General features: G+C 42.8%; 1 protein-coding gene across 1 annotated transcript; it reads right to left on the reverse strand.

The window, feature by feature from the left end:
- Positions 1 to 1,212: 1,212 nt before the first annotated feature.
- On the reverse strand, positions 1,213 to 12,928 carry qrsl1 (glutaminyl-tRNA amidotransferase subunit QRSL1; the record flags this gene model as incomplete). Its single annotated transcript, XM_084438407.1, has 12 exons — positions 12,831 to 12,928; positions 12,293 to 12,452; positions 12,082 to 12,180; positions 11,865 to 11,961; positions 11,538 to 11,699; positions 11,040 to 11,215; positions 10,156 to 10,268; positions 9,657 to 9,849; positions 8,302 to 8,419; positions 7,998 to 8,203; positions 7,356 to 7,523; positions 1,213 to 1,226 (listed from the first exon to the last, which is right to left on the reverse strand). The coding sequence occupies exons 1-12, from the start codon at positions 12,852 to 12,854 to the stop codon at positions 1,213 to 1,215; spliced, it is 1,530 nt and encodes a 509-aa protein (XP_084294533.1). The 5' UTR covers positions 12,855 to 12,928.
- Between the last annotated feature and the right edge of the window lie 86 nt (positions 12,929 to 13,014).

The raw sequence follows: 13,014 nt of genomic DNA on the forward strand, positions 1-13,014 counted from the left end.
GTCCTGTCTAAGGTGTCCTGGTGGATTCAGAGTCATTCTGGGGAACAATAAAGTTTTAGGGCCTTTGAATAAGTGGTGTTTTATGAATACAATCTCTCATTGCTGCGTGTTATTTCTTTTTATTACGATTTTATGATCATTTATATACCACCCAAATGCTCTTCTGTAGCTTTCTCAGCACAATTTCTTCTGTTTTTCTGCTCATTTCGGGCTGTTGGCATATTGGAGATGCACTGTATCCAGAACAACATGTTGACATTGGATTCTGGTCATAGTTTTATCAGCATTATCTTTTTTGTATAGCCTAGTTATAAAACAGGGATGGCATACATCAATTGCTCTATAGCATATGGGCCCAAAGCTCCGCAAGTGTTCAATTAAGAACTATTTTGCTCTTGATGGGGGACAAGACAACTGGTAATGTCAATGATCCAATTATCTGCGCTTGGGCCTTGGTCATTGTCCGCAACCTTCCATGAGTCATCGCGGTGATCATGTGTCACACAAAGACATACTAGCCACCAGGTTATTTGCCTTTCTGAGTGATATGTACATTGAAATGTACTGTATGTGCAAATTACAGTGTGTGCTTCAGCTAACTCAGAGGGGGTAAGAAAATAATATGTGTCCGTGAAATTTGGTAAGCGAGATGGGATTTCTGCTGTTACAATGATATCAGACTTTGTGTGTGGGTGTGTGTGTGTGTGTGTGTGTCTGTCACACCTGTACAGACATCTGATTCTCCCCACATAAGATATCAACCCTAGCTGTTGCCATAGCGAATCAGATATAGATGCACAGTAAATCCCATTGGACAGTAAGAGATCCCATCTCTGCTCATTGGCTGATCACAGTCAGATAACCCAGAACTTTGCTCTTATCATTTCCCTGTGACATTTTGCTCATTTGCATGATATGTTTAACCTCCTTTGCATGGGGAGCTGTGGATTCGGACCTCTGTAGGTATGAGACCACAGTCTAATTCAATGGCCTGGTTTTCAGGAGTTCTGGAAATGATCTGGGGTTGACGTTTGGTGGCTGCCCTCTGTAATTCCTTGGAACAACAGAGCTCTGTTTGCTATCATTAATTATCATTTATACAACTGGTTTACATGTAGGAAGAGGAACAAGGATGTTTAGATAAAGGAGAGGGAAGTGTTTGAAAAGTGTGTTTGCTTATAGTGTGTGGGTAGAAAAACCCATTGTTTTCCTTCATTGATCCACACCTGTTGAGGTCGGAAAGGGAGGGTATTAGATCGTTCTGTGTACGTTAGTGCGTATATACGTTCATTTGTCTGTCACACTTGTACCAGAGCCCGTCACCTGTGGGCACTCGCCACAATTCATTTTTCTAATTGCCAAGTACATTTTGCTTTGTACAAAAAAAACATGCTTGGTGTCTCAGTAAAAGCAGAGTCTAGTCAGAAGCCTGTCTACTTTCTAAATCCTCAGTGTTCAGAGCTTCAGGTGTTTAGTAGCTCTTTTAGTGCTTGTTCTAAATGTTAGGTTTCTCATACAGTATGTTGGTATCGAGGTTAGGTGCATTGTGAGTTTATTATTTCACAATGTAGATCATATTACTCTTATAGATTACTCTTATTTAGGTAGTTTGATGGTAAATGGACTGCACTTATAAACACAGCGCTTTTCCACCTTAGCGGCACTCAAAGCACTTTACAATGGCCTCTCATTCACCCATTCACACACTCATTCACACACCAATGGCGGTAGCTGCCATGCAAGGTGCTAACCTGCTCATTGGGAGCAATTTGTGGTTAGGTGTCTTGCTCAATGACACTTCGACATGTGGACAGTCGGAGCTGGGATTCGAACCACTGACCTTCGATCATTTCCCCCTATGTTGGATAGATCAGAGATAGAGTATGGTTAGGTTATATGTTTTTCAATCGTGACAATGTTAGTCTACATGGTAGGTGGAGAGTCTGTGGGAGTTACAGCGCTCCCTACTTCTGAAGTTTGGACATGTGCTGAGAGGCTTGCGCTTCTGACGTGTATTAGCGCGTCTAGTCATACTTGAAGGTGATTGGCTTTTGCTAGGTGAAATGTTTGCTCAAGCTGAACTGCTCATGAGCGATTCTTGCTCGATGCACCCATTTTGTGTTGCTAGCAGTTTCGCCGCGATTAACTCTGCCCATTCGCCTCCTGCCATTGACTTTTCATGCATTCAAGTCACTCGAAAATTTTGCTTACTCACCATAGCTGTACTGTGGATTTCATCGCTCATTAGCCGGGCATGCGCAGCGCTCCAGTCATCCCAAATTTGGATAGCTGGCTGGTACTAGCTAGCTAGTTCTTTTCACACAGAGTTAAGAGCTCTATGCAATGAACAACACTTTCATATATTCATATTCATGAAGGAAGTATCACATTTCCACTCCTTCATTACCTCAAAGGAACATGCATCATGGGTGGGGGACGACATGTTTACTGTTGCCTCTGGCTTGTTTACTAAAAAATAAACATATTCAACAGTGGTTAGACAAAGAACGAAGAAGTTGAGTGCATTAGTAAATTAGTAAACCCCATCAAAAGACATTTGTTTATTTGTTTTAAACAAATAGGCCTAGACCTCTATGACCTGTCCTCTCTAGCAAGAACATCAGGCAGAATACATGCAGTCAGTTTTGCAAAGCAAATTCACTGAGCCCAACCATGCAAAGATAAAGTGATGGGCTGATCAGTCGACTCGGCCATGTTTTCTACATGAATATGAGTCACTGACCCAACACAGGCTACATTATCTCCAGCAACATGGAATGTGCTGGGACGTGTTAAGTGAACAATGTAGACCTTTACTGTGGTGTGTGGTTAATGACCAAAACAACTCACAGAATCTGAGAATAATCTCACACAGTTCTTATACTGTACATACATCTCAATGGTCTTTGATTGTCCAATGAGGGGGCACAGTCACGAGCTCAGACCAACTCCTGGGGCAGTGGGCATCTGTCAATCAAAAGCCACAGATGAGCATAATGTGTCGCATGTCCGCCGTTCTGTGCAGGCCGTCTTGTCTAGAGATCGTGTCGAGCGCATGACCACCGATGACCACCCACTCGCCGAGGCCTGCTCAACTGAAGCTTTTCATAGCTTTGTTCTCTCTTACAAGACTAGCTTATGTGTTCATGCTGCAAACCTCTCACTTATGTTAACCCTTTAGTGTTTTTGGGGTTGAAATTAAGATGAACATCTTTATTATCCCATAGCAGGTGGTGTTGTGCCGATCAACAACCGCCTGCCGAAAAATTACTTCTCTGCCCGAAATGAACGCTGAATATCGCAGAATCTGCCTTAAATGTAGGCTATATTACTACTGGGTTTACTTCAAACATTAATAGGCTACTTTTTAGAGTCAGGTGATATTATTATCAAAGGTGTCAGCTGGTATATCAAGCATACCTTGCTAGCCTATTCTGACTGTGTGCCAGTGACTCGAATGTGATATTCTGTACATTAACTGCCCTGATGAATATAGCACCTTACTAAGAATAATTTCTTAAGTGTAGGGGAGACCGGGGTAAGTCGAGCCACTTTTCATATTAAGGATCACTACATGAAGGCAATTATAGTTTTTTTTGCTAACAAATATATCAGCATATATTTCAGTATGTTGTGCATCCCTACAAACAATCAGAATCAGTTTGAACATAACAGTTGATATTATAGCATGTACAAAAAAAAAGGTATCGTGGCACAACTTACCCCGTGTATGGAACTTACCCCGTGAATTTATTTGCCCCCACAGCTAAAATGGTGCACTTTCACGCTAGGTTTACTACCTGATGTTGCAGCTCATAAATACCATAACTGATGTATAAAACACATCTAAAAATATATTTTTGGTCTTTACACAATCCTCATGAAACTTATGATAGAGTAAATTCACTTTCATGAGCGAAAAATGTTTTTTGGGACATAAATGTCTAACTACTTTACTCATGTGGCTCTTACCTTCACAAACTTCATGAAATGGTGCCTTTTTCCTAAATATTTGGTCACTTGGCTCAACTTCCACCTATGCTCAATTTACCCCAGTCTCCCCTATTGTTATTCCACTCAGACGTAACACACAATCATGAGTTGGTATGTGTGTGTGTGTGTGGGGGGGGGGGGGGGGGGGCAATCATTTGGCAAGTCCCTGCCCAAAACTGCACCCCCGCCCCCGCCTCCTACTTCAGGATTGTGAAGGGTGACGATTACAAACTTTTCAGGACTCAAAGTAGAAGTCATCGGATGCAAGTATACCGAATTTGGTCAATATCAGACTCTGCTATCCTGGGAAAGGTTTGTTTTCCTGGTGGGGCAGTCGTTCTTTGGCAGAACACCTGCAACTCAAGAGAACCCGAGAAAGTCAGAAGAGAACAAACTGAAACATACTGTAGGATATAAGTACACTGCCCTCAATATATAGGTCAAGTTAGATAGCCTTTTTAATGTCAATAAGAGAAATACAAACTTTAATTTTTTATTGTGTAAGTTAGTCTATAAAGGGAAAGCAGGCATTGTAGGATGTTATAATATAACATGCAAAACCTGCGTACAGTAAGTACATTCATATGTGGCTTATTTGCACTTTATCTTCAATTTAATATCAGTAATGTTATGCTGTGGAGAGAGGCCAGCAAGCGCTAACTGTTCATATCTGGTATGTGGGAATATTTCCATGTGTTCAATGGTGGAGAAACCAGTGGCAGGCCAACTCAGACCTAACAGACTTTCAAACTGTAAGAGCCACACAACCATGAATGAAATATGTTCTCGTGGCTGTATCAATCGTGCTTACACAATAATAATTCTCTAGTTCTCAAATAATACCAACACAAATACTCCCAGTGTAGCCAATTTTCATTAGATGTGCTTATGACTATAATGATAAATACTCAGGAGATTGCAAACTTCCTGGTGCACATCTATAAAGTGACCACACAGTATCATCAATCAATTAGATCTATTCTAAATGTAAATTAGTAAATTTTGGTAAACTTTGAAGAGCCATGTTTCAAAGTACTGGCTCATGAGCAACAGAACCACAGGCTGAATGGCAGGTGGCAATTTTCTTTAAGATATGGATATGAAATGAAGTGTCCCGACGTCCACTGAGGAAGACTAGGGGTATGTGTACAGTATGTGTGTGTGTATGTGTGCCGGGCTTTGTGTCCATCTGTGGGGTCCATGTCTCTAAATGAAGACTGTGAGCATCAGGAAGTATGTGTTCCTGTCTGTTTCTGTGTGTGGGTGTGACAACCTGGCTTGCTAGCTATGTGTGGAGGAGTCGGCGCTCGGCTGAGATTTCATTAGCATGTCTCTCTCTCCTTCCACCATTGTGGGAGTGAGGGTGACATTTGCACCATGTGTACACCAGGTCAAACCTACATGAGGAGAGCTGAAAAGAGCATGGATCAGATGAAACAGGAGCCAAAGAAGGGCTTGATGAGTGTGACACTCAAAATCGTGTTTATTAGGCTATGACTGCATTCAAACCCAAATGGGAATTAGAGCTGCTGTTATAAAATGCACCATAGATACTGTTAACCTACAATACTGCAGTTTTGGGCTATGGTTATTATAAAATATCTTAAATTGTTCTTAATTTGTATTCTCTATTTTTATTTTATTTTAACATTTTTATTTATTTTATTTTTATTTATTGTTTCTGTAAAATAATATCCTCATTGTGTTTACATGATTTATGTTTTTATCCACCTCTTTTTTATGTACAGCACTATGTGCTACATTGATTTGTATGAATGGTGCAATAGAAATAAAATGGGATGTGATATCACATCTCAACAGTAGGTATCATGTACTGTGTCTGAATGTTCTCAAACCAAATGATAGACAGATGTGTGGAATAGTGCATTGACCTCATAGACTACAACTGTTGTGAAGGGATGTTGAGTTGCAGAAGTCACACAAGCATGAGGTCACACAAGCATGGAGGAAGCAAAAATAACAACTACCAAGTGATTCGTCATCTCCTTATCTGAGGAGGTTTCAACTGAAACACAAGCAAATAGACTTTCTTTGCTGCAAGCATAGTCATCTTGTCCTTCTTGTCGGCTTAAGAAAAAAAATCCCATCAATTATCATAAAATTCCATCCATCCATCTCCATCCCATCCATCATTCTCTCGTTCTGTCCCACCTTGTCCTTGCACCCTGTCTAATGGCAATATCAATCAATCAACGCTTTATTTGTATAGCGCATTTCATACCCAGAGGCAATACAATGAACTGATCCTACTCTAACCTAACCTGCTGTGTTGAGGTGCTGGGTCTTACCCCTTACGGGCCAGGTAGCTTGAGCACGAGAGACAGAACCATCAGATCCGCTGTGGAGTGGGTTCCAGATTAGACTGGGAGCGCAATTTGATAGGTCATCAAATACAGTACATGGCCCAGGCCGGACGTCACAGTCTACATTGCTGCATGACATTTGCACAACAATGGACATTTTCATTGCAGCAAAGCAACGGAAGTTGCCAGAAGACTTGAAAGAGTGGAAATGGTTTGCGTATTCTATCTGTGCCTTGGGCAATTTTCACCCTGCGTATGTTTGTTAACCTTCAGGCTTTGGTACACTTGAGCCAAGACAGCCTCCTGATAACCCTCTCCTGGGTTACGCTTGAAACTGCACTCCTTAAGACATTCTTCTGAAATAACAATCCTATTGTGTGATAAGGCTGCTATGACGCTAGTCTTATGGAATTGCGAGAGATAAAGGAAAGAAAAATTCAAACAGTAGACGATTATCTTTCGGGTTTAATTTTATCAGTGAAGGTTGTTTTGTGTTGCAAGGGCTAAAAAGTAGCTTGTGGTGCTTTTACTTTTATTAACTGTACTCACACAAAGATAAAGACAAAGGTTTTTATTGGAACAAGGATAACGCAAACAATGTAATCTACCACGCTTTCAGCACCTTCAAGAAGCATAGTTGTACAGCATAGTTGTGCATTAAGGTGGGACTGCATGTTCCATGTCATGGCCAGGGGTAGAGGGGCTTCTCCACACACACACACACACACACACACACACTCACACACACACACACACACACACACAATCATGTCGTATGAAAAAAACATTTGTATGGGCCATGGATGTAGGTATGGGCACAAACTTAAAGCTATGATGAGGTCATTTGATGATGGTTATGCCAAAACCCGCCCAGGTATGGCCACACATCTTACAAGTTTGTAATAGGTAATAACAACTCTCTTAGTCCGAGTTTACAGTTTAAGGTGACCATATCCATGTCCAACTATGTCCACGTCCATAGTTCTTGTCATACAATGGAAGTGTGCTTCCTGGCAGTGGACCCTGTGTGTCTCTCACCCTCGTTAGCATCTCCATAGTAACTGATGGAGGGAAATCCCACCCTCTGCTCTATCCATTGGGCGACTGCCAGCAGCTTCCTGTCCTGGAGGGTGGGGCCTATCAGCTGCAGACCAATGGGGAGACCTCGGCTCGATAAAGCGGTCGGAACGGAAACAGCAGGAAGACCTTGGGCGGAGAGAGAGAAGGGGAGACAGAGGGTGAAATTGGAGAAGGTTGAACGAAAGGCAGAGAGAGTGGTTGGAGTTGCAAGGTTGTTTGAAGGACAACTGTGAAGCTTTTAACTATCCTCAAAGCTATCGGCCTCCCTTTCAAAGATGAACTGAAGAGATTATTGGTATCAGTTTACATGATATACAAACTACAATATTATTCTAACACCGGAAGAAGTGTCTGTTAATCAATTCATTCTGTTGGGCAATGGAGAGAGATGTGAGAATGGGGACTAGAAAAGGAGTTCAAAAGTTAAAGGTACCACCTGGGCTGTGTGTGTGTGTGTGTGTGTGTGTGTGTGTGCGTGTGCAGTAAGACTGCACCTACTATATAAAAGGCTGTGTGAGAGTATACACCTGTGCGTGCGTATGCTTCAGTTTTCGTGTGTGTGTGTGGGTGTGGGTGTGGGTGTGTGTGCTCTCTCAGTACCTGCCATGTTGACAGGTTGTGTGAATATGTCTTCCTGGGTGCTGCGCGTGCGGTTGTCCTCCTGCGTGAAGTCTGCGTAGCGCGCCGCGTCACTCAGGGTGGTGGGTGTCAGCAGCACGTTGACGCCAGAGCTGAACACACTCCTGAAGTCCTCCGTTATGAGGCGACGTACCTGCTGCGCCTTCACAAAGTAGTGTTCGTAGTTCCTGCGAAACAGAGAGCAACAGTGTTAAAGGTTCACCCCAGCTACTTGGAAACAGTAATGTGTGCTGTTCCGTTCAATTAAATGATTTCCCGGTCTTACTGTTTGAGCAGGAAGTAGTTCCCGGATAGGATCCTCCCCCTGACCACGTCGTTGAAGCCCTCGTGGCGGGTGGTGGCGTACATGGCCTCTGTCGAGCTGTCCACCTTACTACGGTGGCCTGTGGAGGATAATTGCCAAATGAACTTCACTTTTTTTCCAGTTTTGACTTTAATTCTTCCAAAAAAGTCACTACTCAGTACATATCATGATACATGGGTCACGATATATATTGCGATACATTGCAATACTAATAAAAATAGAGCTGAAAATAACTCCATCATCTGCTCCCTGGAGGTGATACTGAGGGCGGAGGAAATTTAAAGTCTGTTTAAAACATGGATAATGTATGGATTATTGAATTATATACTTCATGATGTATATCTAGATTTATTCCCTCTTGTTCTGTATATTTTCCTTGTGCTTAATTTAAAAACGTTTACTTTGTTTTATTTATATTTTTTTTAATGTATCGATACGAGGGGCTGGAAAATCGATACAGGATTGTGGGAAAAAATATCGCGATACTCTGCTGTATCGATTTGTTTTGCAAAGCCCTACTACATAGACACAGATAAGCCCTACTACATAGACACAGATAAGCCCTACTACATAGACACAGATAAGCCCTACTACAGACACAGATAAGCCCTACTACAGACACAGATAAGCCCTACTACAGACACAGATAAGCCCTACTACAGACACAGATAAGCCCTACTACAGACACAGATAAGCCCTACTACATAGACACAGATAAGCCCTACTACAGACACAGATAAGCCCTACTACATAGACACAGATAAGCCCTACTACATAGACACAGATAAGCCCTACTACAGACACAGATAAGCCCTACTACAGACACAGATAAGCCCTACTACATAGACAGAGATAAGCCCTACTACATAGACACAGATAAGCCCTACTACAGACACAGATAAGCCCTACTACAGACACAGATAAGCCCTACTACAGACACAGATAAGCCCTACTACATAGACACAGATAAGCCTGACTACAGACACAGATAAGCCCTACTACAGACACAGATAAGCCTGACTACATAGACACAGATAAGCCCTACTACATAGACACAGATAAGCCCTACTACATAGACACAGATAAGCCCTACTACAGACACAGATAAGCCCTACTACAGACACAGATAAGCCCTACTACATAGACACAGATAAGCCCTACTACAGACACAGATAAGCCCTACTACAGACACATATAAGCCCTACTACATACACAGATAAGCCTGACTACAGACACAGATAAGCCCTACTACAGACACAGATAAGCCTGACTACATAGACACAGATAAGCCTGACTACATAGACAGAGATGCGTACCGTATTCCAGGCCGTCGAAGCGCGCCATGTTGGACGCCACCTCAGCACAGCACAGCACATAGTAGCAGACAATGGAATGCTGGGTGTGGGGGAGGGACACCTGCTGGACCCGGGCCCCAGCCCGCTCAAACATGTCCGCCACGCGGCTCCACTGGGCTAACGTCTCCTGGGACAGGCCCGGGGCATGGTACTCCTAACCATGGGGGAACATTCCGTTTTATATACTCCTTATCATTGGGGGAATGTTAGCAGTTGGAGTTTAGAGGTTAAATATCACAAAATGTCTTGTAGAGAAACTTGGGGGGAGAACGTTAAGCGCAAAGTACTACTGTACGCTCAGTTTCTGGAAGATTTCCATGGTTTAGAGAATTTTCCTCTCTGACAACAAATGATAGGCTTCACTAAAGACAGATTTTCCGGAGAGGGTCCAGATGGTGATTCAAATGTATCACTTCCCTAAACTGAGAGGCCTAGGTAGAAATTAAGGAATCAGTATCACCTTAGGGATGCCGACAACCATGTCCTTGACATCCAGGTCCTCAGGCAGGTCTGCCATTGGGGAGGAGTTAGGAAATGTTGTTGAGTCTCTGACATCATGGCCTTGGAGGATACCTGTCACCAGAAACCACACCTTACAGTAGGCTAGTCATGCATTATTTTTCATTGATTCAATAAGTTCTGTTTTTTTTCCATACACTGTTTTTGGGATTCTCATTACACACCAAATAGGCAATAAAAACCAAATGTTACTAGTTACCACCCACAGGAATAATGTTTCCAGGTGCTCCAATACTTAGAGGACAGGGTAGGAGTAGGGTATTGGCAAGGACCTCACAATACATATCACAAAACATGGGTCACTATTGTGATAAGATGCATGTTGTGATACATTGCAATAATCTACATAATTTACTGAAAATGTTCAAATAGAGCTGAAAAATACAACTTCACACAGAGGTGATCCTGAGGGCTGAGGAAATGTAAGTACATTTGAATTTGAAATAACTTCAAACATGAATAATGTATCAATGATTTAATTATAAGCTTTGATTTGTATATCTATATCTACAGTATAATAATGTATCGATATGAAGGGCTGGAAAATCAATACAGTATCGTGGATTTTTCTTTGCAATACTCAGCTGTATCGAAATTTTTGCACAACCCTAGGGGAGAGTGATTCACTTTGCACATGCTTGTGAAACATGATTACTGTACATAATACTGTGATCTACCCATCCAGTTAGTCATAGGGAGTAGGAACTAAGTGTTAGCTAATGTTCTATTTTTGTATCTGAGGTTTCATTCTTCTTTGGTACTGTGACTTTGTGTCATACAGTACGTTCTGTGACCAAATTTAGCCGCCATCCTTCGGCAACTTACCCAGGACGGTGGCAGTGTCGTGGGCGCTCCGGGTCATGATGCCGGGGACGTCCATGGAGTTGACCAGGGGGATGAGGCCGTGTCTGGACACCAGGCCGTAGGTGGGCTTTAGGGCCACCAACCCACACAGAGACCCCGGGTTACGAGTAGAACCGCCCGTATCGGACCCCAACGCACTGGACACGGGCCGAGAACAGAAGGCATGTCAGTAAGAGGACGAGTTCTGGAGGGCTGCAAAGGTTCACAAAGACATTCTGTGTGTGTTCCGGTATCGTTTACAGGGCATCAAATCTATGGTATTTGCACTTCCATGAGCTGAATTTACACCTGTGCAATGAGGTTGTAATTACTGTAATCGATAATACCCATACAATGTTGTAGAACTGACAGGGCTAACCACACAGTAAAATAGCAACTTTATGGAAAGTGTTACTCCATGCAGTTGGTAACAATGTAGATTGTTCCTGAGTGCAACTCTCCATCCGCCCGCTCACTCACAGGAAGCTGGTGAGAGAGGCTACGGCGGCAGCGCTTCCCCCAGAGCTGCCTCCACTGATGACCCAATCAGACTCTGGCTCCGCCCCCGTCCGGTCTGTATATGGAGCTGAGTAGCTCCAAGGGTTCCGGACGGGTCCAAAAACACCGTCAGTGCTGCCCGAACTGAAAAGGGAAGGGATAAATAATGCATGAGCTTCACAAAAGCCTCAGCAAACTAAAAACTATCAGACAGCCTACGAGTTTCCTCTAAAAATGAGCGCTGAGACATATGCGGACAATATTTACACCCGCTACAATCATTTGAGTGTCTCTGACTGACAACCTTACCCCATTGCAAACTCATCCATGTTGGTCTTTCCCATGAGAACAGCCCCCTGATCCAGCAGCTTCTGAACCACTGTGGCATTGTAGGGTGGAGTGTAATCTAGAAAACACACAAAATAATATTGTTCATTCTGTTCAAAAATGTCTTGCTCCAATTTCAAAATAGTGTATCATCTATATTTTAATATAGGTCAAAGGTATGTTGTTATGAGCAGCAGACCTTTGAGCATCTTGGAGGCACAGGTGGTCTTGATCTTCTCTGTGCAGAAGTTGTCCTTCACAGCAAAGGGGATTCCATCAAGTGGTCCTTTTGGTGCACCTGCAGGGAATTGTTTGAGTATGTTACTGCAAACTAAAACTCACAGTGTGTGCGTGTGTGTATGTGTGAATGTGTGTGTGTGAGAGAGAGATAGAGAGAGAGACTCACACACCTTTGAGGAGCCTGTTCTCTGACTCCTGTGCCTGTTTCAATGCCAGCTCCTCTGTCACAGTGATGTATGCATTGAGGTTACGTGTTTTCTTGATTCGTTTAAGGCATTTTCTACATAGCTCAGTGGGAGAGATCTTACCCTCCTTCAATGCCAGGGAGACCTGAAAAATATGCAAATCACTTATCAAATTTAGAAGATCCCTACGTACTTAAACGTGATTTCACAAGCTTTTGTCACTTGTTATTGATTGCTGGTAGCCAGCTATTGATCTGGATGACAGTGTGGTTTAAACTATATGATGGGAGGTTGGTTCACAAGTTTAAGTTCAAAGAAATTATCTTATCACCGCGGCAAAACAATCGTCAAGGAAGGGAGATGGTGTCTACTTTGCTAGTTGTGCTGCTAATCAATCCAGCCATAAGGGCTAGCTAGCTGTGAATGCCATTGGTAATCCTCTCTGTCACATTAATAACGTTAGCGAGTTGCGACAAGCGAGCTATCGAACTAATGCTATTAAACTCGAGTTGAGACTGCTTACCTCTTTTATTGACAGGCTCAACATTATTACGTTTTTCGTTAGTGCTTGCTTGCTTGCTAGCTAGCTGCTGTCAAATGTTCAGCAACCTTCAATGTGTGTGATAACAGGAGGCTGCCATGTTTGTTTGGATCCGTGGGCGCTACATTAGGCTCTGTGATTGGTTGTTTCAAAAGCAACCCTCACT

This window comes from Borostomias antarcticus, assembly GCF_949987555.1.
Source record: "Borostomias antarcticus genome assembly, chromosome: 5".
Lineage (NCBI taxonomy): Eukaryota > Metazoa > Chordata > Actinopteri > Stomiiformes > Stomiidae > Borostomias > Borostomias antarcticus.